Source organism: Telopea speciosissima, chromosome 1 (assembly GCF_018873765.1).
Source record: "Telopea speciosissima isolate NSW1024214 ecotype Mountain lineage chromosome 1, Tspe_v1, whole genome shotgun sequence".
Classification (NCBI taxonomy): domain Eukaryota; kingdom Viridiplantae; phylum Streptophyta; class Magnoliopsida; order Proteales; family Proteaceae; genus Telopea; species Telopea speciosissima.
The window spans coordinates 69,878,654-69,905,718 of NC_057916.1; the positions used below are offsets into that span (position 1 = coordinate 69,878,654).

Genomic DNA, 27,065 nt, shown 5'->3' on the forward strand with positions numbered 1-27,065 from the left:
AACCGAACCAATCGGTTAGTAAATGGCCCAGTGCGGGGCCTAGGCTGGTTATTATTTGGTCATTATCGGTGTTTGATTGTAGTTTGACGGGCGCATGGCCATTTATAGCCCGATTAACATGAGCCCAGATATGGACCAGTAACCGACCGGATATATTGTCCATGCCTGGCCTATGAGTCTCGATTAACTAAACAGTGCAGGCCTTAAAATTGGTGGGGACCAATTAGGCCAGACTGAAACCTACCGGGACCGCCAGTTGACACCCCTAGTTACAGTGAAGGGGTCGAGAATTAGCTGTACGCCATCTTACCTGAACACTTCAAGTTATGAGCCGTACTTGTGTCTGTAACTTTATATGAGCTTATGAAAATGTAAGCAGAGGAATATTTCCGGCACCCAATCTATATCATTTGTTGATCCCAAGTGCCCAAGTAACATAGATTGTATTTGTTACCCAATAAGGTACTTAGTTTAGTAGGTTTGTTTCTGGATGAGGAACTTAAGGTCATGCACTTTCTCTATCAGGACTATTGTATTGGATGCAAACTAAACTGAGGCTCACCAAAATAATTTTCTAACCTATAAACCAATGATACCTTAGTCCAACAATGATACTGAGGGATAAATTGCATCATTGGAATAGTTTATGCAATACCATGGGCATTTAGCTAGATATTTGCTTTTGGATGACTTTGTCACACTATTTCTTGCATTACTTATCTTATCTTTGTTATTTTATTATCTGTATTTCCTGGATACAGGCACCTGCATCAGAGATTCAAGACAAGATACTGTTTATTGTTAATAATATTTCAACTGCAAATCTTGAAGCTAAAGCAAAAGAATTTACTGAGATTCTGAAGGAGCAGTACTATCCATGGTTTGCACAGTATATGGTGATGAAAAGGTTAGAATTTTATGAATGCTTTTCATGTGATGTGTCTTCAGTCTGATGTATTTTTTCTGTTGCGCTATTTACATTTTGTTGACACCATCCTGTGCTAATGTTCACTAACTTCTTTGAACAGAGCGAGCATCGAACCAAATTTCCATGATCTCTACCTGAAGTTCTTAGAGAAAGTTAATTCAAAAGATTTAAATAAGGAGATCGTGAAAGCTACTTACGAGAACTGCAAGGTCAGAAAGCAAAATTCTCTCTTTTCTGGAAATGTTTACTGTGGTTATGGAAGAAAAGAAGTTTCCTAATGTCTTTGTATGTGGCAGGTTCTTTTAAGATCAGAGCTTATAAAATCCAGTTCAGAAGAGCGTTCCTTGCTAAAAAATCTTGGTAGCTGGCTTGGGAAGTTCACAATTGGAAGAAATCAAGCATTAAGGGCTCGGGAAATAGATCCCAAAGCCTTGATAATAGAGGTAGCTATCTTATTCTGCGTCACTATACTTCAGTAGTTGATTTTGTTTTGATAACTCTTTTTTTCTATATGGTTTGGGATTTTTTGGGGTCAAAATATACACTTTTTTGATGGATTGTCATCCTTTAAATTTCAATTATTACTACTAATGTTTGCTCTTTGGATTGTATCAGGCATATGAGAAGGGATTGATGATTGCAGTGATCCCCTTTACCTCAAAGGTTACCTATCATGATGCTTTGATCTGTTTCTATGCATTGGCCATGTTCAAGTTTTATATTCTACTATTTGTTGCAGATTTTGGAACCATGCCAGTACAGTCTAGCATATCAACCTCCCAATCCTTGGACAATGGGAATCCTTAGTTTGCTTACTGAGATCTATGCTTTGCCAAATTTAAAAATGAACCTCAAGTTTGATATAGAGGTATGCTAAAATTCTTATTATTTTCTTGTTGTACTCTCGGACTGCTGGCTAGTCCAGGTTGCTCTTTTTTCTTGCGATTCTAAAAGTGATTGTGTTACTTGAATTATTCCTGTTATCTGATGTTGTATATATGCTTAATGATGCTTGCTGCTGTTCATATTTCTTACCTTCTGCCTTCACTTTTGATATTCTAGGTATTGTTTAAGAATCTTGGTGTGGATATGAAAGATGTTAAACCAACTTCTCTTCTTAAAGATCGGGTTAGGGAAGTTGAAGGAAATCCTGATTTTTCGACAAAAGATATTGGAGCATCCCAGCCCCAAATGGTTGCCGAAGTTAACTCTGGAATGATAGCTGCATTAAATCAAGTTGATCTTCAGCCTGAGGTGTCCCCTCCATCTCACCCTGGTGGTCATTCAAATGTTTTATCGCAGGTAAGTAATTGTTTTCCCATTTTTTTCTAGTTTGGATGTTAGTAATCCTTTTATTTTCAATGTATTGATAGCCAACTTTGTGTGGTGGCTCTAGTATACTGCTCCTCTTCATCTTGCTTCGGGTTCACTGGTGGAGGATGAGAAGATGGCGACCTTAAGCTTATCTGATCGACTTTCTACGGGTCAAGGACTTTCACAAGTCAGTCCGTCCCAGTCACAATTTTCTGTTAGTCAGGTAAGAATGTATGATTGCAAACTTCTGTTCCTATATGTAGAAGTGATAAACCTTCTTCAAGGGCTATTTTTTTTTTTCTTCTGTTTTTATTGCAGCTTTCTGCTTCAATTGCTAATATTGGAGCTCATGTTGTTATCAACCCTAAGCTTAGTGCCTTGGGCCTCCAGTTGCATTTTCAAAGGTTTGAAATTGTTATTTTAGATTTTGCACTAGTTGACCACCAAATAAACTATCAGCATTCTGTTTTAGGTGTAATTGATAGATCTTAACATGGTAATTTATGACATATGTCAGAATTGTTCCAATGGCAATGGATAGGGCTATCAAAGAGATAATGTCCCCTATTGTTCAACGCAGTGTTACTATAGCAATGCAGACAACGAAGGAACTGGTTCTGAAGGTTGTTTACTGCCTTGCTTTCTCTTCTACCTATACAATAACCATAGTCTGTAAATTGTGATTTACTCTCATTTGCTTAAATAAATGCAATGGTAGGACTATGCCATGGAGTCAGAGGAGAACCGAATATATCATGCTGCACACTTGATGGTAGCAAGCCTCGCAGGAAGTTTAGCACATGTTACATGCAAGGTTTCTTCTTCTTAATCTGTATTGGTTTTTGGATTTCCTGTACTGATTGTTTCATTGACATGAAATATTATTCATAATTTCATATAAAATTTCCTAAGCAGGCTGCTGCTGTTTTGGCATTTATTTCTCCAGTATGTTTGACTGAATAATTTTGGTTATTGTTAGGAACCTCTTCGTGGTTCCATTTCCAGTCACTTGAGGAATTTGCTTCAGGCCTTAAATATTGCCGGTGAAATTCTTGAACAAGCTGTGGTACTTGTTACAAATGATAACCTTGATCTGGGTTGTGCTGTGATTGAGCAACATGCAACGGAAAAGGTAGGATGGCTCCTAATTTTCCCTTCTGACTGAACTCCTACCTTGTTTTTGTAGCACTTCTTTGTCGATGATGATATGAATATTATCTTCTTGATGTCGGCCTATTATTTCAAACTCTAGGGCTGAACTACAATAGAAAAGTGGTGGGAGGAGGGTTTTAAGGATTAGGGTTTCAAGGAGTAGCCAAGAAGTAACTTAGAGAAGTACATTCTTTCAATAAAGCTTGCTTAGTTAAAGAAACTGAACAATCGATTGGAGTTTACATCTCCTAGGGTAGTTTCTGTCTGTCCTCCGGCAGCGAGTGGAGTAGATGAACGTAACTAGCATCGTCTATAAAATGATTTATAAAGTTTTTCAAACTCCTAAACCTGTCATGGCATTGATTAATTAATAAACAACCTAAACTACTCAACTTCTAAGACTACCTGAGATATATCTAGAAGTGGCCCCCGCACAGTGGAATACTATATTAAAAGACTATCTAAATTCGTGTACGCCCTATGGAACCAAAATTTTGGTCATAAAATTGGGCCCATTATAAATAAAGTCATTTGAAACAAAAGCCCATTACTAACTACTCTCTGAACGGGACCAATTTTTGGACTGGGCCTACATTACCTCCACACTTAGGCTGACATAGAAGTTTTCCTATGACTGATTCTAGACCTGTATTTCTTTTGTAACCTTAGTTCTTCTATAACTGAACTATTCTCCAATTGAGTCTATTCTGAGATTTTACGGCTCCAAGCCACTACCTCAAACATATTGTGGGAATTTGTGTGGCCTCTTTAGGAGGTAGTGCACTGCATTGCTCCCCTGGCTCCCATAGCCATAGCTTCCCTTTGTTTTGTACCTTGTGAGAATGGATCTGCCTCAATACTTTGATGGTGCTCAAGGGGGGACTCTTGGCCTTTTACACTTAGGGTACCGTGGTCCATTCAATCCATATATACAGTGAGGCATGGACTGTTGGAACCTACTGATCTGGGGTAACCCATTTGGATGGAGACTCTGGTCCCCACCAAAGCTACTCAGTTCCCTTGATTTCCCAAGGATTTTGGTTTGGAGGGGAGGTTGGGTGCGCAACTATCTCTTCTGGTCAATATACATGTGCTGATGCTTCGGATATTACCAGTCAGATCTTTGTGCTTGCTTCCGCTTTGAACATTGTGTTCAAGTGTTGATGAGTAGCCAAACATTGGGGGGGGGGGGGGAGTGGATTGGTTCCGAGGTAACATGTACATTTTCCCTCTTTATACTTTGGTTTTGATAAAATTATTGTTATTCAACATATGGTCAAGAATTTCACATGAGGGGTTACAAACTATTTAATCAATTTAGGTACGAGGTTGTTTATCAATCCCTTGAAGAAAATCTGTACGAGCCTGTGTTGCAACTTCTTGACCATGTTACATTCTCAGTGGCTTGAGAATTTATGTTCCTTTGTGCCAAAATAGTTACTGTTTTAGAATATTAACATGCCCCATGCAATTCTTTTTATGTAATGGCAGGCTCTGGGTGCCATTGATGGGGAAATATCTCAACTACTTTCTATGAGGAGGAAGCATAGAGAAGGTGTTGGTCCAACATATTTTGATGCAAGTACTTACACACAAGGTCCTATGGGTGTAGTACCAGAGGCCTTGCGACCGAAACCTGGCCGCTTGTCCCATTCCCAACAGAGAGTTTACGAGGTAACTGCATGTTCTGATGTTAACTATATTCCACATTTTCCGTTTTATTTTATCCTTTGTTCCCACCTTTATATGTGTGCCTGTGTGCATGTGCCTGTCAGGATTTTGTAAGGTATGCGTGGCAAAATCAATCAAACCAGAGCTCAAATGCTGTGCCTGCTTCTCCACCTGCTTCATCTGGTGTCTCTATTAGTTCAGGGATGTCTCGTGCTTATGGTTCCACTATAGGCCAGCTCAACCAAGGTGTCTACTCATCTGGGCAAGGGGCACAAGGATTTGGTGCTGTTGCACAGCCTATGGACCTAATGTCCGAAGAGATAGACCCTGGTTCACAACCATTTATAAGGTCTAATATTTTCCTTTTTCCTTTTTTTCCCCCCTTTGGAGGGGGGGGGGTGTGTAGAGAATTTTTACTATAATTTTCAATCTGATTCAATTGCTGATCTGCAGCTAATCCTCCTTCCAATGTTACAGTGCTTCCTCAACTCATATTGGAGTGCCTGACGGTGTTATTCAGCATGGTTCTGAGATCAACTCTGCCGTTGCTTCATTAACTTCTACTGTTGCAGCCTCAGAATTGCATTCAGTGGAATCCTCTACTGCTGTAAAGGTCAGAAAAGCTTATTTATGTGTACTTCAAATGTTGGTGATGAACATGACATGTGCTGATGGCATGTTGTTTTTCTTCGGTTCAAGGAATTGGGAGCTAATGTACAACCATCACCTTCACCATCTGCGACGGAGCGCTTGGGAAGTGGTTCATCGGAGCCTTTTTTCACGACAGGAGATGCATTGGAGAAGTACCAGTTTGTGGCCCAAAAGGTAGGGAATAGACTTTGTTGCTGGTGTTCCATTGACTTTTCATGTTGACATGTCGTGGTGGTATTTCCTAATGTCTTAGCTGCTTTTTTATATCTAGTGATAGTGGTTTCGTAATTTAGGAGACTTTAATTTTACCATTGTTTCATTGAGAAGATTTACCTTTTGCTTGAGCTATCTTGTCATAGTGGTGTTTCCTATTTGACTTCTCTTGTCCTTATGGATCTTCCCATGCAATAGCATTTCATGTTTTTGCTACTCTCTTTTTTGCATGCTCACCTTCCATACGAAACTTATTCCTTAACTTGATGCTATTTGTGTTTCAGCTGGAAACTTTGGTCACTAAAGATGCCAAAGAAGCAGAAATTCAGGTATTTTTTTGTCGCTATTTTCTTTTCTCTCTCTCTCTCTCTCTCTCTCTCTGGGACAATGTATTTGAACATGAAACCTGTGGCTAATATGATCCTATACTACTATCCATCATATTATGCTGGAGTTTATTTTTTCAGGGTGTTATTGCTGAGGTTCCTGAAATTATACTCAGATGTATAAGTCGAGATGAGGCTGCATTGGCTGTGGCTCAAAAGGTGTAGTATCTTCCTTGTGTGGAAATCTAGTCCAATCTCTGTTCCTCCTCTGAATTTGTAATTTAATTTGCAGGTTTTTAAGAGTTTATATGAGAATGCATCAAATAATGTACATGTTGGTGCACATCTTGCAATTCTGGTGGCTATTCGAGATGTTTGCAAGCTTGTTGTCAAGGAGCTCACAAGTTGGGTATGTCCTTATTCACTTATTCTCTGCTGCTCTGTTTCAGGTTGAATTGACACTATGAAGTTTTATATATTGTATATTCAGAACCTGCTACCTTGATTTTGCTTCTTACTGGTGGTTCTGTTTATATGTGTATGTGCAGCAGTTTTATACTGCATCCTATCTAATATAAGTGATGTGTATCGTATTGTTAATACCATTATTCATTTGGTAATTGCGGTGTTAGTTACTTTTTCCTTGTTTTTGGGTCTAGGGGAGTTTTGCCCCTTGGTTGTTGATGTGCGCGCGCACACTCACACACACATGCATGTGACGCAAGTAACCAAATGATGTTGGGGAAGAGAGGATAGACGGAGAAAGGGTGGGAGAGAGAGAGTGAGAGGAAGCAGGTGGGTGGCTGCCAGATAGAGAGAGAAAGAGGAGACAGGAGGAAGGGTGGCCAGAGATTAGTAGCCGAAGGAAGAGAGGGGAGGGTAATATATTTGTGAAAATTACCAGATTATTCAAGAATGGGTTTCTGCTTACCAAATTACCCACCCAATCTTTCCTTTGACCAAAAAGGGGTGTGCCAGTGCATGAGGCTCCCGCCACTGCAGGGTCTGGGGAGGGTCATAATGTACGCAGCCTTACTAATGTAGAAGAGGTTCAGCTAAGAACCACTCTACAGTCGGATCGATCGCAGGTTGCCGCTGAACATCAAAATAGCAATAACACCAAATTAGAAACAAGGGCAGAATTAGAAGCTTAGGGTGTTAGCCAAACCAACCAACTGATGAATACCCCTTTTGGATCGAAGGTAGAGAATGATTGGGAGAGGCTGCCTTCAAAATTCTGTTCACTTCTGATGGCTTGATGTGAAGTTTAGGATTCACCAAAATAGAATGTTAGGAGAAACCTTCCAAAACAGGTTGTTGGTGCTCTCTGCAGTAACCGAGTGTGAGACTTGGTATGGGGAGTTTGATCTGCAGGTTTGGGTCTGTTCTGATGGTGGGAATTGAGGGTGGAAGGCAGGGAATGAAAATAGAAAGTAATGGAAGAATGGAAGTTTCAGGCCTGGATTGGGGGTGGAAGTGTGGATCGAGTGGAGTGATGGTATAAGGAAATCTGAGTTTCAAAATCCAGCAGGGTTGGTGGATGTTGGATGATGGTTTTGAAATTAGAAGGTTACAACCGGATGAATTGCGGAGGTACAGCAGCAGGTCCACTCAATAGAATACCAAGAAGAAACGACGACAGTGATTGAGGGTGTCTTCAATCTCGAAAAATGAACTCCAGCAACAGCAGCAGCAGTAAAGGGCGTCGAGCAGGGTAGGGAGAAAAGGGACAAGAGAAGATAGAAGAAAAAAGGGGGGGGGGGTAGGGGATGGCCTTCTGAGCCTGGGTCTCTCACCCATATCTCAGCTGTTAAACATAGGAGGAAACTCCCATAACCGATGGCTAATATGCCTGAGATTCTTTTTTTTCTAAAACTTAACCTCTTCCATTAAGATATGATGCCTATTAATAGCTTAGGCAAGCTTACAATGAAATAGAAACTTAGAAAATAGCAACTACTAAATCCTAACTAAATAGAAGTTACTAAAATAGAAACTGTTTGGCTTTATAAATCAGTCTCAAATTAGAAGCTAACACAAATTAGAAACTACTAAATATGGATACTACTAAGTGAACTCAAATCCAGCTGACTAGTCAAAGGAGGGTCTAACAAAAATCGTGGAGCATCTTTGACTGGTCAAGGAGGGTACTTAGCACCATCGTGGGGTGTAGTAACCCCTGCCTTCTCTGGCTCGAGTTGGCCCTGCTGGGTTGGCTGGAGCTTGGTTCATTCCTGGCCCAACTAGGGGCCTGGTTCTTTGCCTTTTATTTTGTTCAGATTCTACATCACTTACCCCTGCTTATAGAGAGATTGTTTCCAGACTCGAACCCCCGACCAGTTGATCACAATGGAGCAATCTTTCCTTTGACCAAATTATCCAAAATAAAGATGTGTATTATTGAAATGCCCTAAATAGTGACCTCTCTACGACAGCTCATCGCCTGTGTATGTTTTTGACATTTTTATTCTTGACCATGACCATTACAATGTCCGAAGGCATTGTTAATTGTTGTGAGCACATGTGAGGCAGACATAATTAAAGATATAATTAAAGAAGAGAAGGGTGTCTTGTAAATATGTAGACATAATTAAGATATGTATGCTGATGTGGTGACTAGCGTTAGAATGACGGGGGGCCAAGGCGGGTGAATTCCCAATTTCAATTGGGTTACATTAAGGATCAGCCTCAAGCCCCTTTTCTGTTTGCGCTTATCATGGACGACCTAACCAGAGGCATACAAGAAGAGGTCCCTTGGTGTATGATCTTTGCAGATGTTGTTGTTTTAGTGGATGAGACTCAAGCAGAGATTAACGCCAAAGTGGAACTATGGGGATCAATCTTGGAATCAAAAGGCTTGAAGATAAGCAGAGAATAGACCAAATATATGGTGTGTAAGTTTTGCAACACTGGGCCGGATAGGCAGTGAATGTTGGTGAGAGGGAGATCCCACAAAGTGATTATTTTAGATATCTGGGATCAATTGTTAATAAGGAGGCTGACATAGAGGATGACGTTGCCCAAAGGATTAAAATAGGGTGGAGAAGTGCGTTCGGAGTTCTATGCGATCGGCATAGTCCTTTAAAGCTTAAAGGAAATTTTATAGGACTGTCATTAGACCAGCTATGATGTATGAAATGCTGGGTTGTGAAGAAGTGTCATATAAATAAACTAAGCGTGATAGAGATGAGTATGTTGAGATCATAGAACTAAAACTCGGAACTCGACCCCAACTCGATGCCTTGGAAAACCGAGTTGACTCTAGATATCTCGAGATCTCGATATAGTTGGTGCATTTCCAACTCGAAACATGGTTTCAGTGGGTTTTAGACCTAGTTTGGGTCTGAAACTTGGTACGCAGCCTATTTTAGGCCATTTAAACGCAATGGCACTTTCAAATTTTGCAAAAACAAAGTCCAAATATGAGTTTCACTTTGGACCCTAGGTTGGTAGGCGGCAAAGTACTAAAATACCCTACTTTACAAATAATTTATTAATAGAAAGCAATCAAAACATTCAATTAATGTAAAACAACTTAAATAAGCATTAGAAATGTTAAAGTGTACAATACATCGATCTGTTTAACAACGGTACATTACATAAAATGTGATTGATTAATGAATTTAGTCCCAAAACTATCCACATAGAATTCCCATGTCATAGTGTTGCTGTAGTATTGCACATAGTTTGCCACAACATTCATATCAATGTTTTCATCAACATATGCCAATTCCCCTATCCTAGGGTACATGGGAGGCGGTTGCCATGAGGCGTGAGATCCACTGCTACTGTCATATTGAGGCATGTATGAGTGTGGCTGGTTTAGGACTGGGAATATGGGCCCAAAACTTGACCCAGTGCTTTGATTGTCTAACTCAAGTGCTGGCTGCCCAAACTGACCATAGCCACTATATTCGGAATTGGTGCTTTCCTGGCCATAATCATAGTCATGATGAGGCTGAGAGATGAATGCCACGATTGACGCTTACTAGTAGTATCTATACTCATGCTTTCGAAACTCACAAGAATGGTTTGCATACTCATGTCATCATCCTAAGTCTGTGAATGATTGCGACCCTTCTTTCCTTAATATTATATATATATTTTTAAATTTTAATGATTAATTCTGAAAAATAAAATAATTTTTTTAATAGGTGAAAAAAACAAAATGACTCCATGAGGTTGTAGAGCATCCAAGGTTGTCCAACATACATGAAAATCACTTCCAAACAAAGTACTATTCATCCTATTTTTTTTTGCAGAAATATAATAAAAAAATAATAAAAGAAAAAAAAATCGAACTCCATCAAGTGATAGATCGTCCAAAGTTATGTAACATATCTTAAATTGATATGAATCTACCAAGGTTTGAACAATTTTTTTTGAAAAAAAATAGATTTGGGAAAAAATTGTTTACCTTTGAAAAATGCTTCAAATTTGAGATGAATCCTTCAATTGTGTAGCTGAATCAACTCTCCGGCAGGTTGTACGTTGAAATTCGGAGGTGAAATGAGCTCACAGCCTTCACAGGGGAAGAAAAGAGGTTCTGGACAGAACTCGATCGAGATATCTCGAGTTTTGTCAAGTTACTATACTTTTAAAGGATAAGATGGGTCAAGATCTGGGTCGAGTTACCCATGATCTCGACTGAGATATTGCACTTTAGAACTCGTATTAAGTTTTGTCTGGACCCCTTGGAAAATTGAGATCTTGTTCCATGGTTGAGATGGATGTGTAGGATAACTAGGAAGGATAAAGTAAGAACTGACCATATTAGAGCTGGTTTGTGAGTAGACCCGATTCACGATAAACTTAGAGGGAGTCGTTTGAGGTGGCATGGCTATGTTCAACGGAGGCCATCGGATGCCCTAGTTCGAATGAGCGATCTGATCAAGATTGAGGGAACCGAAAGAGCTAGAGGCAGGCCTAAGATAAACCATAGGAGAAGTGGTGAAGAAAGACATGCTTAGCTTAGGTCTTGCTCCTTGTATGACTTCAAATAGAGCTGAGTGGAGAGCGAAGATCCACATGGGCGATTCCGTTTTAGTTGGGCTATGATGTTTGTGACCATGGTGTTAATACACTCCTTTCTCGAGACCTGAGGCTCAGTTATGATGCGGTTCGTTGCTAAGTCGGGTCGATGCGCTAGAGTTCGTGTCATTGTTGTGTGCTCCTTCCCTTTTTTATATTATTGATTTCTGTTACTTCTGGGATCCATGTAGCCGATCCCATTTTGTTGGGATAAGGCTGAGTTGTTGTTGTACAGGTGCGGCAGGCAACCATTACTAGTCTGAGGGAGGAACGGAGAACTGTAGCGCGGTTGTGGTGCACACAATTAACAACTCCTTTTGGACAGTTTTTCTATGATGGTTAGGGGCAAAAATGTCAAAAAGTATGCGGTGAGGGTCTATCTTAAAGCAGGCATTGTTTAGGGCATTTTAGTAATACTCATCTTTATTTTGGGTAATTTGGTTGAATGAAAGATTGGATGGATAATTTGGTAACTGATGCCATTTTTGGGTAATGTGGTAATTTCCATACATATATTTTGACTCCATAAAAATGAGTGGAAGGAGTGGTCAATGATTAGAAGCAGAAAGAAGACAAGGGTGTTTCTTTATAAAAATGTTAAACAAATCTATAAGCCCTCTCCTCCTTTTGTCCCTAAATCCTTTTTTTTTTCTTAAGGGGGGGGGGGGGTTGTTGTTTCTCAAGTTCAATAACAGCGTTGATGCATTAATTCGAAGTCCATATTGTGATATCATTACTCCTAACTATGTCTTCTGTTTGGAAAATGTGTTATATTTAGCTGATATGGATCTAATATTAATATTGTTGTTCTGTATTTTCTAGGAAAAATTATCAAACAACCAAAAATAGAAGTAATTATTACTTCGTCATAAACAAAGTTTAAGTTGCCTTGATTTTTAGCAAATAAAGATGTGCTTTTATGCTATATATTTCCAAAAATGTTCTTCACCCTATAAGACTCTGAGTGTGAGATCCTACTACACTATTTATGTAAGAAAAAGAAACGTTATTCTATGATTTCACTCTTTCATCTTCCTAGAGTTTCACAAAGGTGTGTATAGATTTTTCCTAAAAGAGTGTTTTCTTGTCCAAATTCGAAAGTTTTGGTGTTCATGTGTTTAGTTTTTCATGCTTTCCATTTTCTATTATTTTATCTTCTAGGTGATTTACTCGGATGAGGAGCGCAAGTTCAACAAGGATATAGCTGTTGGTCTCATTCGCAGTGAATTACTAAACCTTGCAGAGTACAATGTACACATGGCAAAGCTTATTGATGCAGGAAGGAACAGTATGTACAGGGAGGGAATTTACTTTTTAGATTTAATGTTATTTTGGTACAATTTATGCAGCTAACTGGTGGTGTAAAATTTGCAGAAACTGCTACAGAGTTTGCCATTTCTCTTCTCCAAGCGCTGGTGGTTCAGGAACCTGGTGTTAGTGTGTCAGAACTCCACAATCTTGTTGATGCCTTGGCAAAGGTCTGATTTTCTTCTGATTGTGATTATTGGTTTGTTTTGAGTTCCATAAATCCCTCATCGATTAGTTGTTTGACATTTGCAGCTTGCAATGAGGCCTGGATCCCCTGAAACTTTACAGCAATTGGTTGACATTGCCAGGAATCCTGCTGCTAATTCAGCTGCATTGTCTAGTTTAACCACTGGCAAGGAGGATAAGACTAGACAGGCCCGGGAGAAAAAGGTATTTGTTTTTTAGCGATGCTCAGTTATATCATTGTGAATATGTGCTAGATTTTTTTAGGATTCAACATTTTGGATGTGATTCTTTCGCAGCAGTCTCCTGGTCGCTCCATGGCAATCAGGGAAGACTATACCAATGCTGAATCTATGGCAGCAGATCCTGCTGGTTTCCGTGAACAGGTACGAATTAGTGCTTGTTCGATGAAATTCATAGATATCCAGATGTAATGATTAAGATGTTTAAAAGAATGAGGTGGATATTACCATGTTTTTAGAGATGATATTACTGTTCTTTGGTGTTTACTCTATCTTCATTTGAAAGAAATTGCCTTGTATTCTTGTTTTCGTATGTACTGTGCTTTCTCCTGCTCCTTTTTGTACATCATGTAGGTCACCTACTTCTATGGGTGAATGCCAAACAATTAAGTGATTCATCTTGAAACTAAAGCAAATTTTGAGTGTGGTCATCACTATGTTTCAGTCATAGTAACACCTAAGTTATTCTGCTTGACCTGAAGACATATGTGATGGGATCATTCAATCTTTACTTTGTGTATTTTGTACTTTATGCTTATTTTGTCTCCGAGTATGCTGCAGGTTACAGTCCTGTTTGGTGAATGGTGTCGAATTTGTGAACTTCCTGGTGCAAATGATGCAGCTTATACACATTACATTTCCCAATTACAACAAAGTGGGTTGCTTATAGGGGATGATATATCAGATCGCTTTTTCCGTATCCTAACGGTAATTTTTCTTCCATCTTTATTACTTTGTTTGGGAATCAATGATGGAATTTATGGTCGATGAACAACTTTACGAGTGATATTTTGCTGCAGGAACTTTCAGTAGCACACTGCCTATCTACTGAGGTAACAACTCCTGCCTCATTATCGCTACAGCCTCATCATTCCCAGCATATGTCATTTTTTGCTATTGATATGTGTGCGAAGCTCATCTTTCTAATTCTCAAGGTAAAGATACTTTCTTCTGCATTTGGTTACAAGAGATAGCTTATTGTCCCTGAAAATCTTGCTTCCATTATCATTACGAATTTTGTGTTTTGTAAATTGGTTTTCAGTACTGTACGGTGGACCAAGGGTCAAATAGACTGTTTCTTTTGCCCAAGGTTTGAATCCACAAAAACTAATTTCTAGAATTTTTTAGCCCGCCCTTTATTCAGAGCATTACTTTAATTGTTATGTAAATGACTCCTGGACAGATCCTATCAGTAACTGTGAGGGTCATCCAGAAAGATGCAGAGGAAAAGAAGACATCCTTCAATCCAAGACCATATTTCAGATTGTTTATCAACTGGCTTTATGACCTTGGTTCTCTAGATCCGGTCCTTGATGGTGCCAACTTTCAGGTATGTGTGGTTTTGCATTTTACACTTCCCCACTGTTGCGTTGTTAGGCCATAATCATTAACACAGGTTTGTGTCTGCAGGTGTTGACAGCATTTGCTAATGCTTTTCATGCTTTGCAACCCCTCAAAGTTCCTGGTTTCAGGTCTGTATGCCAAATTGTTTTGTAATTTCTTAAATGATCATTCCTTGTTACAGTTTTTATGTATACCATACTGTGATTTCTCCAACCAGTACCTCAGCTCGTTTGGTCAATTTATGTTATTTTTAAGCAGTATTTTTCTAGCCAGTTGATGCAAGGTCGGGTCACTAATGACCTAACCCCAGTCAGGATCCCTTAACAACTCAACAAATCAGGTTACTATATGATGAAATGTATTATATCTTGAACTAGGGTTTCAGATGAGGAGATTTAACAAAAGCCAATTCATAATACCTCCAAATAGCAGTCCACCCACCCTGCTTGAGTGCTGATTTAATCCTCCACATGTGGGCTTCAACAGATAAGCCGATGGAGAGATTTTCTTTTTTTTGGGTAAAAAGCTGATGGAGACATTGATCCCGTGGGATTTTGCAGCAATCCACCCCCCCCCCCCGGCCGCAAAAAAAAAAAAAGAAAAAAAAAATCAATTGTAGTATTGTGCAGGAATTTATATAAGTAATTGAAGCAGCAACTCTGTAGCACCTTGTCATCATTCAATCATTGATTCAGCCTCAAAATTACACCCTCAAATGGTTCTGGGTTGCAGCAGGTCTCAGTCACGAAAGTGATTTAAAAAAAAATAGAAGAAGATAGGATAATAGGATTAAGCCCCACTCTCTCCCTCTCTTGGACCTCTCACCCCAACTGCATTTCACAGCCATTAACAAGGTTTCAAGTTGAATCCAAACTCTATTTTTTCATAAACTCGACTTGGCTGTTACAGCCTTTGCACCTTTATTTATAAAAAAAATTCGATTACAACCTAAGATAACTTGTGAAACAAAATAAACTCCAATTCAAAATAGAACTTGATTCCTAATCTAGCACATTAACTATTACATAGAAAATAGGGAATAACTAAAAGGCCATACCCAGTGCACAAGGCTCCCGCATTTAGCAGGGTCTGGGGAGGGTCAAATGTACGCAGCCTTACCCCCTGTTTCCAGAGAGGCTGTTTCCAGGACTTGAACGAACCCGTGACCAAGCGTTCAGCAAGTGAGCACTTGACCAACGCACCAAGCATGACCTTCAAATAGGGAATAACTAATTAAAACAAATTAGATAATCCCTCTATAACCCAATTGATCCCTTTTGAGTCGAGTCCAGTCAGCTGCAGATTTGGTCTCCTGATTAATCTCCAACTGCTGGTCATAATCTCTTCCTTGTTTGACGGTCATCGCTTTCCAAATAAAACTGGTCGATGTCAATTAATCTTCACTTTGATCTCCAATCTCGATCTCTAATTCAATATCTTCCAGCTAGCCATGGGCCCACACAAACTAGAAGTTATCCTCCCTTAAATCAGCAATCGCGTTGACTAAGGCCTCCCTCAAGTGCAGGTGTTCGACCTCTATTTTAAAGTTGACTTGGATCTCTCCTTTGGACAGAATCAATGGGCCAGGTACATGCTGAAACTGATGGGCGTAAACAACCCATAGTATGGGACAGATTATGGCCTACCTTACACAGCCCCATCAATTGACCAAATCTACATCACCAGTGTTATACCAATATTTTGGTCCACATGGCTGTAAATCATTCCTGCCAGATTAAAATTCATTTTGATGTTAAGGCTTTGTAGTTTTTTCTGTCACTACAATTTTCTAGGCAACTTGAGTGGTACTGCATGCTTTGTAGAAACGGTATAGGTGGGGTGCTTAATCAACATTTGATGCTTTTAGGTCGTTGCACTTGTCTAATGCAGTCTTTGGCATTATAGAGGATTGTAGCATCTGGTTGTGGATATATGACGAATTACTGATCTTGTCATACCATTGTTCTTATGCTTAGGTTTTATAGTGGGCTTGTCTTCTATTCATGAAAGGGACTTCTGTTGTGTTTGCTTTTCAGCTTTGCTTGGCTTGAGCTGGTGAGTCACAGGAGTTACATGCCTAAATTGCTCACACTTAACCCTCAGAAGGGTTGGCCTCTTGTTCAACGGCTGCTGGTGGACTTGTTTAAGTTTTTGGAGCCATATTTAAGGAATGCTGAAATGGGTGAACCGGTTTGTTATTCTTCACGCATGTCATTTGGCTCTTTGTTTCATTTATATATTTTGCTTTACAATATTATGTCTTATCTATAAAAAGTTCTGGGTCTCATGGTTTACACTTTGTGTATGCAGGTTCACTTTCTGTACAAAGGAACTTTGAGAGTGCTGCTCGTGCTGCTTCATGATTTCCCTGAGTTCCTCTGTGATTATCATTTCAGCTTCTGTGATGTAATACCTCCCAGCTGCATCCAGATGCGGAATGTTATCCTCAGTGCATTCCCCCGCAATATGAGGCTGCCTGATCCGTCCACGCCCAACTTGAAGGTGTTTACTGGATTTTGGTTTATATCTTTAACTCTCCTCATGCTCAGGCTAATTCCAATATAAACAATTTACCTTTCTGTCTCCTTTGTAATTTTACCATTTGTAGATTGATCTACTAGCAGAGATCAGCCAATCACCGCGCATTTTGTCTGAAGTTGATACTGCTCTGAAGGCAAAGCAAATGAAGAATGACATTGATGAGTATCTCAAGGTATTGGGATGGTTGTTAGAACTGTTTGTATTTCAACTGGCGTAAAGCGCTATGGAATTGGCTGGAGTATTTTCTTCCACCTTTGTGCTCCCTCCCTCCCTCTTTTAATATAAGTTGCTCTTTTGCTTCTACTTGAGTCTTTTATTTTTTTTGGTTTTTTTCTTATCTTCTATTCTCGCTTTACAACTCTGCAGACAAGGCAACAAGGGTCTTCCTTCTTGGCAGAACTGAAGCAGAGATTGTTGCTTCCTCCAAGTGAGGCAGCCCAGGCTGGAACCCGATACAATGTGCCCTTGATCAACTCCCTCGTGCTTTATGTGGGAATGCAGGTAATTCTTTCACTGCCTTGGTGTATAGTTTTCTTTTTCCTTTTCCCTTCTATTTGTGGATTTTTAGTTTGACGGTATCCATTTGGATGCTATGCACAATTAGGCCCCGTTTGTTCAGAGGGAACTTAGGTGGGGTGGGAAAATGCTGATGTGGCACTTCAAAATCCCACACCAACCTTGTTTGGTTAATTTGGGTTTGGAACTTACAAAAGCTTAGGGACATCATTAATTGCTTTGTTTGCTGATGTGGCACTTCAAAATCCCACCTTTTGCTATCTTATTTGGTGGGACTTTGGTTACTGTTCATGGGAAAAGTAACTTGACCTTAACTTGACCTCAACATTTCCACCCTAACATAACCCCACCAACATGTGGGTCCCATCTTCCCAGCAATCCCACCCCACCTTCCCCTCTAAACAAACGGAGCCTTCGTAAATTCGGGGATGGAAAATATGGTTTGGAGATTGCGGGTATTGTCACTTTTTACAAGGTAAAAAATACAAGTAAAACCCTACGCATACGAATTACTATTTACTAATATAGCGTACAACGACAACAACAACAACAACTAAGCCTTATCCCAGCTAAATGGGGTCAACTACATAGATCCTTGCCCTCCAATCAGCTCTATTCGAAGTCATACTTGATACAAGGCCTAAGCTATGCATGTCTTTCCTCACCACTTCTTCTAGGGTCATTATGTCTGCCCCTGGCTCTTTTATTTTCTTCAATTTGAATCAAATCACTCCTCCGTATTGAAGCCATCCAAAGGCCTCCGTTGAACATGGCCATGCCGCCTCAAATGACTTTCTCGTAGCTTATCATGTATCGGAGCTACTCCCAAATCAGCTCTAATATGCCCATTCTTTACTTTGTCCTTCCTAGTTTTGCCCCACATCCATCTCAACATCATCAGCTCATCCATTACACTGAGTTGATCTACATGGTGCTTCTTAACTGCACCATACATCATAGCTAGTCATATGAAATACAATTCTCTATTTCCTTTATTTTTCAAAAGAATATGTTGATCGCACAATTCTCTGGACACACCTCTCCATTTCATCCATCCTATTTTAATTCTCTATGAAATACCATCCTCTATTTCACCTTCTTTATTTATGCTTGAGCCCAGATACCTGAAAAAATCACTTCGCTGAATCTTTCTCATCAATCTTCTTCACCACCTTATTATCTGTCCCAGTGTAACTAAAGTTCACACCATATACTCTGTCATTGTTCTACTTATCTTAAAACCTTTTGATTCCAAGGTTGATTTCCGTAATTGTTATCCTTGCTTTTGTCTCATCCACCAAAACAATATCATCGGTAATAAGCATACACCGAGGAACCATAGTAACTGGCTCCGTGGTAGTCTCTTGCGCCTCTAGTAGTGGTGCACAAAGGGCCTCTGGTAATGGTGCGGCATGATGTCCCCGTCAGTATTGCTTCAGATGACCTCCTTGGTCCTTTTCCAAACTCGACGGAGTTGAGTTATTTTCAAAGGAGGAGATTGATGCAGTATCCCTTAACTGGTTGGACTGCCATGATAGGCTGTGGTAAACCCAAACCTAGACAGAACCAGCCCAATGTTTTTTTTTCCAACAAGGGTTGGAATTAGTTTATTTATTTAGTAGTTCATTTTCTTCAGTCTTTTATTTGTTTTGAGTTACATACGTTGGAGTTAGAGTAGTTTGAATTGCAAGTTGTTATTTCAGTTTCATAGTCTAACTAGGAGTCTTGTTATTTTTCCCTTACATGTAAGTGTGTAACCCAACAGTGGGCTAACGAATTAAATAGAAGTTTATTGGTTTACTCTGTGAGAGTGTGTAATTGTGTGATCTCTTTCCCTTTCCCCTGCAATTTCCCCCCTCTCCTATCCGCCCTCCACCAGTATCAGTTAATGATTTCAAGGTATCTTCTTTTAAGCTTCATCACCTTATCCTAGGATAAATAAGTAACGAGGCACATATCCATGACCACTAATCTAGGTTGTGTGGTTAATTTCTTCCTTAGTATGATCTTACAATCCTTACATAATAATCTATCGGACCTTCTAGTTAAGCAGAAATCTGTTTGGCTACTATGATGCCCACTTTTGGAGGTAACTAAATGCTCCTCTCTCTTTTCAAAGTAGGTGTTTATTAATATAGCATAATACTTTTATACCATGGGAAACTATACATGTTTTAAAGCCAGGTTTTAATGATTGGGATCCATTGGTGTACATGTGTACTATCTGTGAATTTAGATTAACTATGCGGGCATTGTACTCTCCAGAAGGTGAGCACCTGTTGTGTAAGACTGTCGCTAGTTTGGTTCAGCCTATGTTACACAGACTTGTCTGCCCACCTGCTGTATTGTGTGTCGATACGCGTGGACAAGGATTCAGTCACTGCTGTGGGACTGACTCGGGATGGGTTCATTGTCCACCATGTCTGATGCATTAATTTATTCTGAGAGGTTGTGGTCTTGCCCTACGAATGGATCAGATATTGAAAGAGTAAATGTCTCCTTCGAAAGCCTTCTTATTAGATTAAAAAAATTCGACGATTCGATAAAGGGTACAATAAAGATTCCGTGAGAGGTGGTTTGCTGCTATGACAAGGTACCCTAACCCCTGCCAACCTCTGTCAAAGAATGGGGAGAGATTTTTATGTTTAGTGCAAGGCTGTTTTTCTCCTTGGGACACTCTACCACAAAATAACTTTCTTATTCCTGATACCCACCCCAGGGTCTACACATAGACCCCCTATCGGAAACTACCATGACAGAATCTTGTGATGAAATGAAATTTATTTTCCTTTTCAGGTAATTCAGCTTGGTTAACCAGAACAAGCCAAGTGTTTAGCTTAAAAAAAAAAAGGTAAAAATGAAATATATTTATAGAATTGATTTTATATGATAAAAGTAACTATTAATATGTCTGAAAACATTCAGAAAAGTCGTCGTCAACGTCTCCCCAGACCCTATTGTTTGGGAATCACTGAGTAGGATGCAACGTGTCAGTATGACTCTTGGCATCCATAACTGCATCATGGTTAAATAGGGTTTGGCATTATTACTCATTCAGTTATCATCATGAGTAGAGACCAAATGATGACTGTCGGTGTGTATGTGGTGCTGATATTTTCGGAAGGTATTTTTAGGTAGCCTGCGACAAAGGCTTAGCTAGGTTTTCCCTTGATTTGAGTCTCTTTGATGATTGATTTGCCCATCCAGACCATTTGATTATAGGAACTAATAATTGCCCACATTACAAAGGCTGGACCATTCATTGATTGCTTGTATTTGGGTGGCACTATTGCAGGCTATTCAGCAACTACAGACAAGGACTGCACCGCATGCACAACCAATGGCACAGGGTGCCTCCATGGATATTTTCTTGGTGGGTGCTGCCATGGATATCTTCCAGACTTTGATTGGGGAACTCGATACGGAAGGTCGCTACCTCTTCTTGAATGCAGTTGCTAACCAGCTACGATATCCAAATAACAATACACATTACTTCTCTTTTGTCCTCCTCTACTTGTTTGCCGAAGCAAACCAGGTAAGCATGTCTCCTATTATTTCTCTTCCTTTTGTTTTGTCCCCAACTTGTGTCACTGTCCTTGAAATTATTGTTGTGCAACTAATTTTTTTTCTCCGAATTCAGTTGATATAAATACAAAATGTCTATGGCAAAAGCTGCTAATAACTTATTTGACCCCTTGTCGTACAGGAAATTATACAGGAGCAAATAACTAGGGTATTGTTGGAACGCTTGATTGTCAACAGACCTCATCCTTGGGGCCTGTTGATCACTTTTATTGAGCTCATCAAGGTAAACAGTGAAATTACTGGCAATTGGTGACACTGTTTTATTTCTTTTTTAAAATAAATTTTTATGTCATTGTTTATGTGGTCATTGTGTAAACTGGTTTGCTTTCATGTTTGCAGAATCCTAGGTATAATTTTTGGAATCGATCATTCACTAGGTGTGCACCGGAGATAGAGAAATTGTTTGAGTCAGTCTCAAGATCTTGTGGAGGACCTAAACCTATGGATGAGAGTATGGTTTCCGGTGGTATCTCTGACAGCACACACTGAGACTTCACCTGGGATGTTACGTTTTAGAATATGGGGTTTTGATGTCTAATTTGCAATTTGTAAAAGGTAATGGCCCTGGTGGTCGTATAATCTGTTGACTGAATCAGACAACTGTTGTGGATAATTTTCAACTTTTTACGTAACAAGCTAGACTTTTAAGATCCTAAGCAAGAGCTTCTCTAATCTTTGAGAAAGTGTGAAGAACATCCGTTGACTTTTCAGTGAAAATATTGAATTCATTCTGTCATCACAACCGGAGAACCAGGGATCAACAATAGAAGAAGAATAGATTGGAAAAGATGAGTTTTCTTATTTGAAATGAAAACAAAACTATTTTATTGAATTAGAGCGAGCAAAGGGATGTACATCATGAAGGAAAGGTGAAATAACTGTTCTATTAGTATGTGAGAAAGTAGCTAGAGAGCGTAGGATACGAGACCACATTGTTTTTGTATTTAAACTATACATTAGAGAAGTTGGAAGTTAGTTCAGCTAGTTCAAAAAAGTAAGGGATGATATGAAAAGGAATACTATTATCCTGTTTGGACACTAAAAGCCTGTGTAGAGTCTGGTTAATGATCCATATTTATTTGAGTTGGATTTTATCATTCATAGCGTGTTTCCACCCATGCAAGATTTCAAGTAGCTCAGCCTCTGTTCCATCGGTTGAAGCAGCAAATCCTGTAGATGTTAAACACTCTGACCATCCAACAAAAAGCAATAAGCCCATCCTATTAGGCCTATGGATGGTTTAGAAAGACTTGTGCAGTATAAGAAAGGTAAATTTATTGTGCGTGCAAGTTAGGGGATTTGGCAGTTGATTATTTAAATGTGGTGATGCTAGATTAAGGTCCATAATCTATTTAGAAACATTTAAAAGAATAGGGGTGGGGTCCGTCGTGGCTAGACCACCAATTACTTTGTTGCTTACAAGCCAAATAAAATAACATGTTTGACAATAGAAAAAAATCAAGAGGTTGTTGGTTTGTCCATGGCTTTTGATTGAAAGAGGGAAGCACAAAGTTGTGCCAAACTAGAACTATTTAGGTGTTCGGTTCTAAGTCCGAGGGGTCCATAGGCCCAGATACGCTTAGTTCATTCACCAGATAGAAAGAGATGCTAGTGGGATTCATCACGAGCACCACAGAAACCACATGTAGGCTCGATCGATATCCATTTTGAGAGAGTGGCCTTGACAGGTAAACCTGCATTCGAGACACGCCAAAAAAACATTTTAAACTTCGAATGAATATTTAATTTCCAGAAAAAACGCCACCACTTGGAGACTAAGGGCTTGGTATGTAAAAGCGGAGAAAAATGGTTAGCTGCTAGGCGGGTGGGGAAGCTTCCTTCTTTGGTTAGGACAGTGGCCTGAAATGATTGTGATCCATGGGTTATAGCAGCAGTAAGTATCCAGACCATTTCCAATCTTCCTCTACACAATATTCTTGAGGTCGGGTAGCACGGATGCAATGCTGTTCCAGACCTAAGAGTCTCTATTTTTCCTAACAATAGGAATGAAAATTGAGGTTTTTGGAAAATATTTGGCTTTAAGTACTCTACCCCAAAGGGAGGACTCTTCATTGATGAGTCTCCAACAAAGTTTGAGGATGATGGCTTTGTTGTGGGTTTGGGATTTACGGATACCCAATCCTCCCAAGTTAGTGGAGGTACAGATTTTATCCCACCCGATAAGGTGTGTTTTATGTTTATTTGGGGGGTCATTATTCTAGTAACTAAGGTAGATAGAGTCTAAAGAGGAGCAGATTTTTGCGAAATAGAAAATAGGACATCAAGTAAGAAGGTGTGGAAGCAAGGACAGATTGGATTAACACACGCCTCCCTGCATAGGAAAGACAGTTTGCTTTCCAAATATGTAATTTTGATTTGACTCTCCGAACAAGGGGTTTTAAATCCTTAATCTTGGATCTATGGTGGAAGAGTCTAGTCCCAAGGTAGAGAGAATCAAGTTTTATTTCCTTTAAGCCAAGCAAGTTGCAGATTCTTCTTTTGTTTTCAACATCTGTGTTTTTGCTGAACAAGATCTCGCTTTTAGAAAAGTTAATTTCCTGGCCTGTGAGGTCAGAGAACAATTCAAGGGTAGCTTTAATAGCAAGAATGTCATCTTTAGAATTTCTACAGAAAATGAAGGTGTCGTTGGTAAAAAAGAAGATGAGTCATTTCAAGAACATTTCTTGCTATTCTAATCCCCTTAATGGCTCCAGGGTCTCTAACAGCATCAAGTAAGCGAGATAAGACTTCCATTGTAAGGAGAAAAGATAAGGGCTGAGGGGGCAACCCTGTCGAAGGCCTCTTGAGGGTTTAAAGTAACCAAAGGGTTGCCATTGATTTTGAAAGAGAAAGAGGTTGTGCTTATACGGGAGTTAACCAGAGAATCCATTTTTCAGGGAACCCGAGAAACCCCAGGATTTTGGTAATCATGGCCCACTCAACCCTGTCATAGGCCTTGGACATATCAAGTTTAAGGGCTACAAAGCCAGATCGCACGTGTTTTTTTGTTTTTAAGAAGTGAAAAATTTCATGGGCAATGGTGATGTTATCAGAGATCTTTCGTCCTTGGATGAAGGTTGCCTGGTTTGGGGAAATGAAGAGGGGCAGATAGTGTTTGAGGCGGTTTACCATGATTTTTGCAATGATTTTGTAAGAGACATTGCAAAGGCTGATAGGTCTAAAATCAGGGGCAACGAGGGCTTTTTCAAATTTGGGAATCATGCACAATAAAGTGTGGTTGCAGCTAGCCAGTAGGGATCCATTGGTAAAAAAAAGAGTTAACAAATTGAAGAACATCTCCAGATAGAAGGTCCCAGAAGGAATGATAGAAACATGCTTGGTATCCATCAGAGCCTAGAGCTTTGAAAGCTCCAATGGAGAAGGCAGCGGTTCTGATTTCAATTAGGTTTGGGTTGTCAGAGATGGTAAGATCAGGGGGTTCCAAAACTTTATCAAATAAGCATTCAACAAAACAGGTGCCTAGGGGGTTGGATGAGGTGAAAATCTTAGAGAGGTGGTTTGAGAAGATTTCAGCAATAATTATGGGACCCTCAGTTTTAACACCATCCTCATTGTAAAGTGAGAGGATGTCTTTTCCTGAGATTTGCTTTTGCTATGGAGTGGTAAAATTTAGTGTTTCGGTCACCATCACAGATGTAGGCATGTTTGGACCTTTGAAGCCAGAAAGACTCTTCAGTAGCAAAGATCCATTTAAGTCAATCATTGATTAAACTAACACCCTTAGAGTCCTCCATAGATGGGGATTTTTCCTCCAGCACATGAAGCTGTTCTAGGTATTTGGATTGCAGTAAATTGATGTTTCCAAACACCTACTTATTCCATTTGGAAAGGAAAAAGCTACGGTTTATTAGTTTGTTATGGAGGTTTGTGGTTTGAAGAGAGGTCCATTGATTGGAGCAAAAGTTTCTAAAATCAGGGTGGTGGGTCCAGGCATATTGGAAGTGGAATAGTTTTTTATAAGTTTTTGTCTCAAGAGAGGTGGTGACTGGGTCAAAAAAACTAGGGTGCAGAATTTTACCAAAAAAATCTTGGGTGCGGGGTCCCCGTCATAATAGTACTTACATTGACAGAAAGAATTCAGGTTAGCTCTTGTGTCTGAGTAGGATCATGCTTGTTTCTATGGAGAACAGCAGCTGTCAGAAATTGCAAATGGATAAAAATAAATTGCCATCAGGAGACATATTTTGTTGTGAACCTAGGGATTGGCATTGTTGAGTTAAAACTTTATGGCAAATTTAAGGAGGAAAAAAATGTTGATAGAGTTGTTCGTTAATGTATGTGAAATTGAAGTTCCTACCTTGGTCTAATTTTATGATTAGAAGATTTACCTTGTATGAATCTCTGTTTGGTTTTTTTGAGAAGGAAACAAGGGAAATGGTCTTGATGCTTGTGGCTATGGCTACGTTTTACTTACCCATGTAGTAGATCCATGCCTCAAAGTGCTTACCAGAAGAGGGAGGATTTGGTTCATAATTGAATGTTACGGTTTTAAAAATCGGGACATCAGTGAAATCTGCCGGCTTCACTGACCGAATCGATCTCTGAATCCATTTTTTGAAACCTTGTTCTTAACTTAGTCCAACTGCAAGTGGAGATGTATCCAGTGTGACATCATTCAATCCCTTGCTCTTAACTTAAAAACACACACAGCCACCCTTGTAGTCTGTACCGTAGGCAAACACACTCCCACTGGTTTAATTGGGATTGACGGGGTGTCAACCGTAGGGCTCGGTCTCAGGCCTAGCCGTCCCTCACCATTCGTGCAGGCTACATCATATCTTACTTTTTAAGTAGTCGTACCGGGCCTGGATGGGCTCGGTCGGGCTTCAGTCGATCTCGGGTTATAATCGGGTATTATAATTGGGCCAGAACCAGACTGTAACCAGGTTACTGGCTAGGTCGGGGCCTAAAGGACCACACTGTCACTCTCCAGTCATGTAGAAAAAGAGAAAACAAACCATATGAGACTCCATGTGTTGAATGATACAAGCAGAGAGGCTTGTCTCTGAAATAATCATGCATTTTCTTACCACCACACAAACTCAAGAAAACAAAAAAAAAAAAAAAACTTCTTTCTTTCAAACCCCACTTTTATTTTTTTCTCAACTTGTTTCAAGCTTCTGGATTTGAAGCTACTTCCAGGCTGAAACATAGAGTGTACTCTTTGGATCATATGTATGCTTTTGTTTGGAGCACAAATGGCTTCCATGACCACTCTTACCTCAAGTTTAGTCTTCATATAGACCAAGAAAGGAACAGATGGGGGGATGGTCAGCTTCTTTCTCCTTTGTTTCCGAATCCATTATAAGGGTGCATTCTATCTGTTTGTACATACTAGAAACTATGGTCTCTGAGTATGTCGACTACATTCCTCACTCCACCAGTTGTGCAATTCCTGCACGCGCCTCTCTCAAATCCCTGTGGATCCCACTCTTTTTTCTCTCTCCAGTAATAAATAGGACTGATCAAAGACCAAAATCTTCACATACAACTCAGAAGGAAAACAGATTAAAGGTTCATAAAACGGTCGGGCCTTAACCGGGCTGTAACTGGGCGGGTTAATTGGGCCTAGAATTGATTGGTCCGCTCAGATGCCCGACAGGTAGGACCCCACACTGGGACCGCCAATTATTAAACCTGTTAGGCCGGGCTTTAATCGGGTAGGCTCGGTTGGGCCTGGAATTGACAACCCTAATGAACCTTTGCCCGGTTTGGTATGATTTTCTTCTTGCCAAACCCGGAAATCAGTGAGTGCATCACCATTTTCAGTCATGGTAAATTGGTACAAACTACTACCAATGTACCACCACAGTTAAGCAAGGAGAATGAGATCAAACCAATTCTTCTTGTGGGATGATAATCTGGTCCAACCCAATATAAATGCCCTTCGAAGTTAAATATCTTTCTAAAACTCTTAGAACTAAATTTTATGGGAAAATACGTCTTCTCACACTCTCGTTCATCCCTGATTATGTAGGCCCCTTGGTAAAGGCACCACCACCCTCCCGTCTGCCTATTCGCTTGTCATAGGGAGATGCC

At 39.8% G+C, this 27,065-nt stretch overlaps 1 protein-coding gene across 7 annotated transcripts in view; it reads left to right on the top strand.

Moving 5' to 3' along the window:
* LOC122657290 (CCR4-NOT transcription complex subunit 1-like) overlaps positions 1-26,347 on the top strand; it is a 44,911-nt gene extending 18,564 nt beyond the window's left edge. For 3 of the 7 annotated variants that reach the window (XM_043851942.1, XM_043851964.1, XM_043851974.1), the window contains exons 18-51: positions 762-907; positions 1,029-1,137; positions 1,225-1,371; positions 1,544-1,591; positions 1,668-1,796; positions 1,991-2,230; positions 2,325-2,465; positions 2,561-2,646; positions 2,760-2,865; positions 2,961-3,056; positions 3,222-3,374; positions 4,886-5,068; positions 5,170-5,414; positions 5,543-5,678; positions 5,765-5,890; positions 6,214-6,258; positions 6,397-6,474; positions 6,548-6,664; positions 12,448-12,574; positions 12,661-12,764; positions 12,847-12,984; positions 13,077-13,163; positions 13,581-13,727; positions 13,820-13,954; positions 14,062-14,109; positions 14,203-14,349; positions 14,430-14,491; positions 16,400-16,553; positions 16,674-16,865; positions 16,972-17,076; positions 17,271-17,405; positions 20,716-20,955; positions 21,127-21,228; positions 21,345-21,625. In XM_043851942.1, coding sequence (XP_043707877.1) covers positions 762-907; positions 1,029-1,137; positions 1,225-1,371; positions 1,544-1,591; positions 1,668-1,796; positions 1,991-2,230; positions 2,325-2,465; positions 2,561-2,646; positions 2,760-2,865; positions 2,961-3,056; positions 3,222-3,374; positions 4,886-5,068; positions 5,170-5,414; positions 5,543-5,678; positions 5,765-5,890; positions 6,214-6,258; positions 6,397-6,474; positions 6,548-6,664; positions 12,448-12,574; positions 12,661-12,764; positions 12,847-12,984; positions 13,077-13,163; positions 13,581-13,727; positions 13,820-13,954; positions 14,062-14,109; positions 14,203-14,349; positions 14,430-14,491; positions 16,400-16,553; positions 16,674-16,865; positions 16,972-17,076; positions 17,271-17,405; positions 20,716-20,955; positions 21,127-21,228; positions 21,345-21,494 — 4,404 coding nt within the window. In that variant the 3' untranslated portion in view covers positions 21,495-21,625. Of the gene's footprint in view, positions 1-761; positions 908-1,028; positions 1,138-1,224; positions 1,372-1,543; positions 1,592-1,667; positions 1,797-1,990; positions 2,231-2,324; positions 2,466-2,560; positions 2,647-2,759; positions 2,866-2,960; positions 3,057-3,221; positions 3,375-4,885; positions 5,069-5,169; positions 5,415-5,542; positions 5,679-5,764; positions 5,891-6,213; positions 6,259-6,396; positions 6,475-6,547; positions 6,665-12,447; positions 12,575-12,660; positions 12,765-12,846; positions 12,985-13,076; positions 13,164-13,580; positions 13,728-13,819; positions 13,955-14,061; positions 14,110-14,202; positions 14,350-14,429; positions 14,492-16,399; positions 16,554-16,673; positions 16,866-16,971; positions 17,077-17,270; positions 17,406-20,715; positions 20,956-21,126; positions 21,229-21,344; positions 21,626-26,335 lie in introns of those variants that run through there. The other 4 variants (XM_043851956.1, XM_043851989.1, XM_043851951.1 and 1 more) reach the window with 3 other exon arrangements.
* Positions 26,348-27,065: the final 718 nt, after the last annotated feature.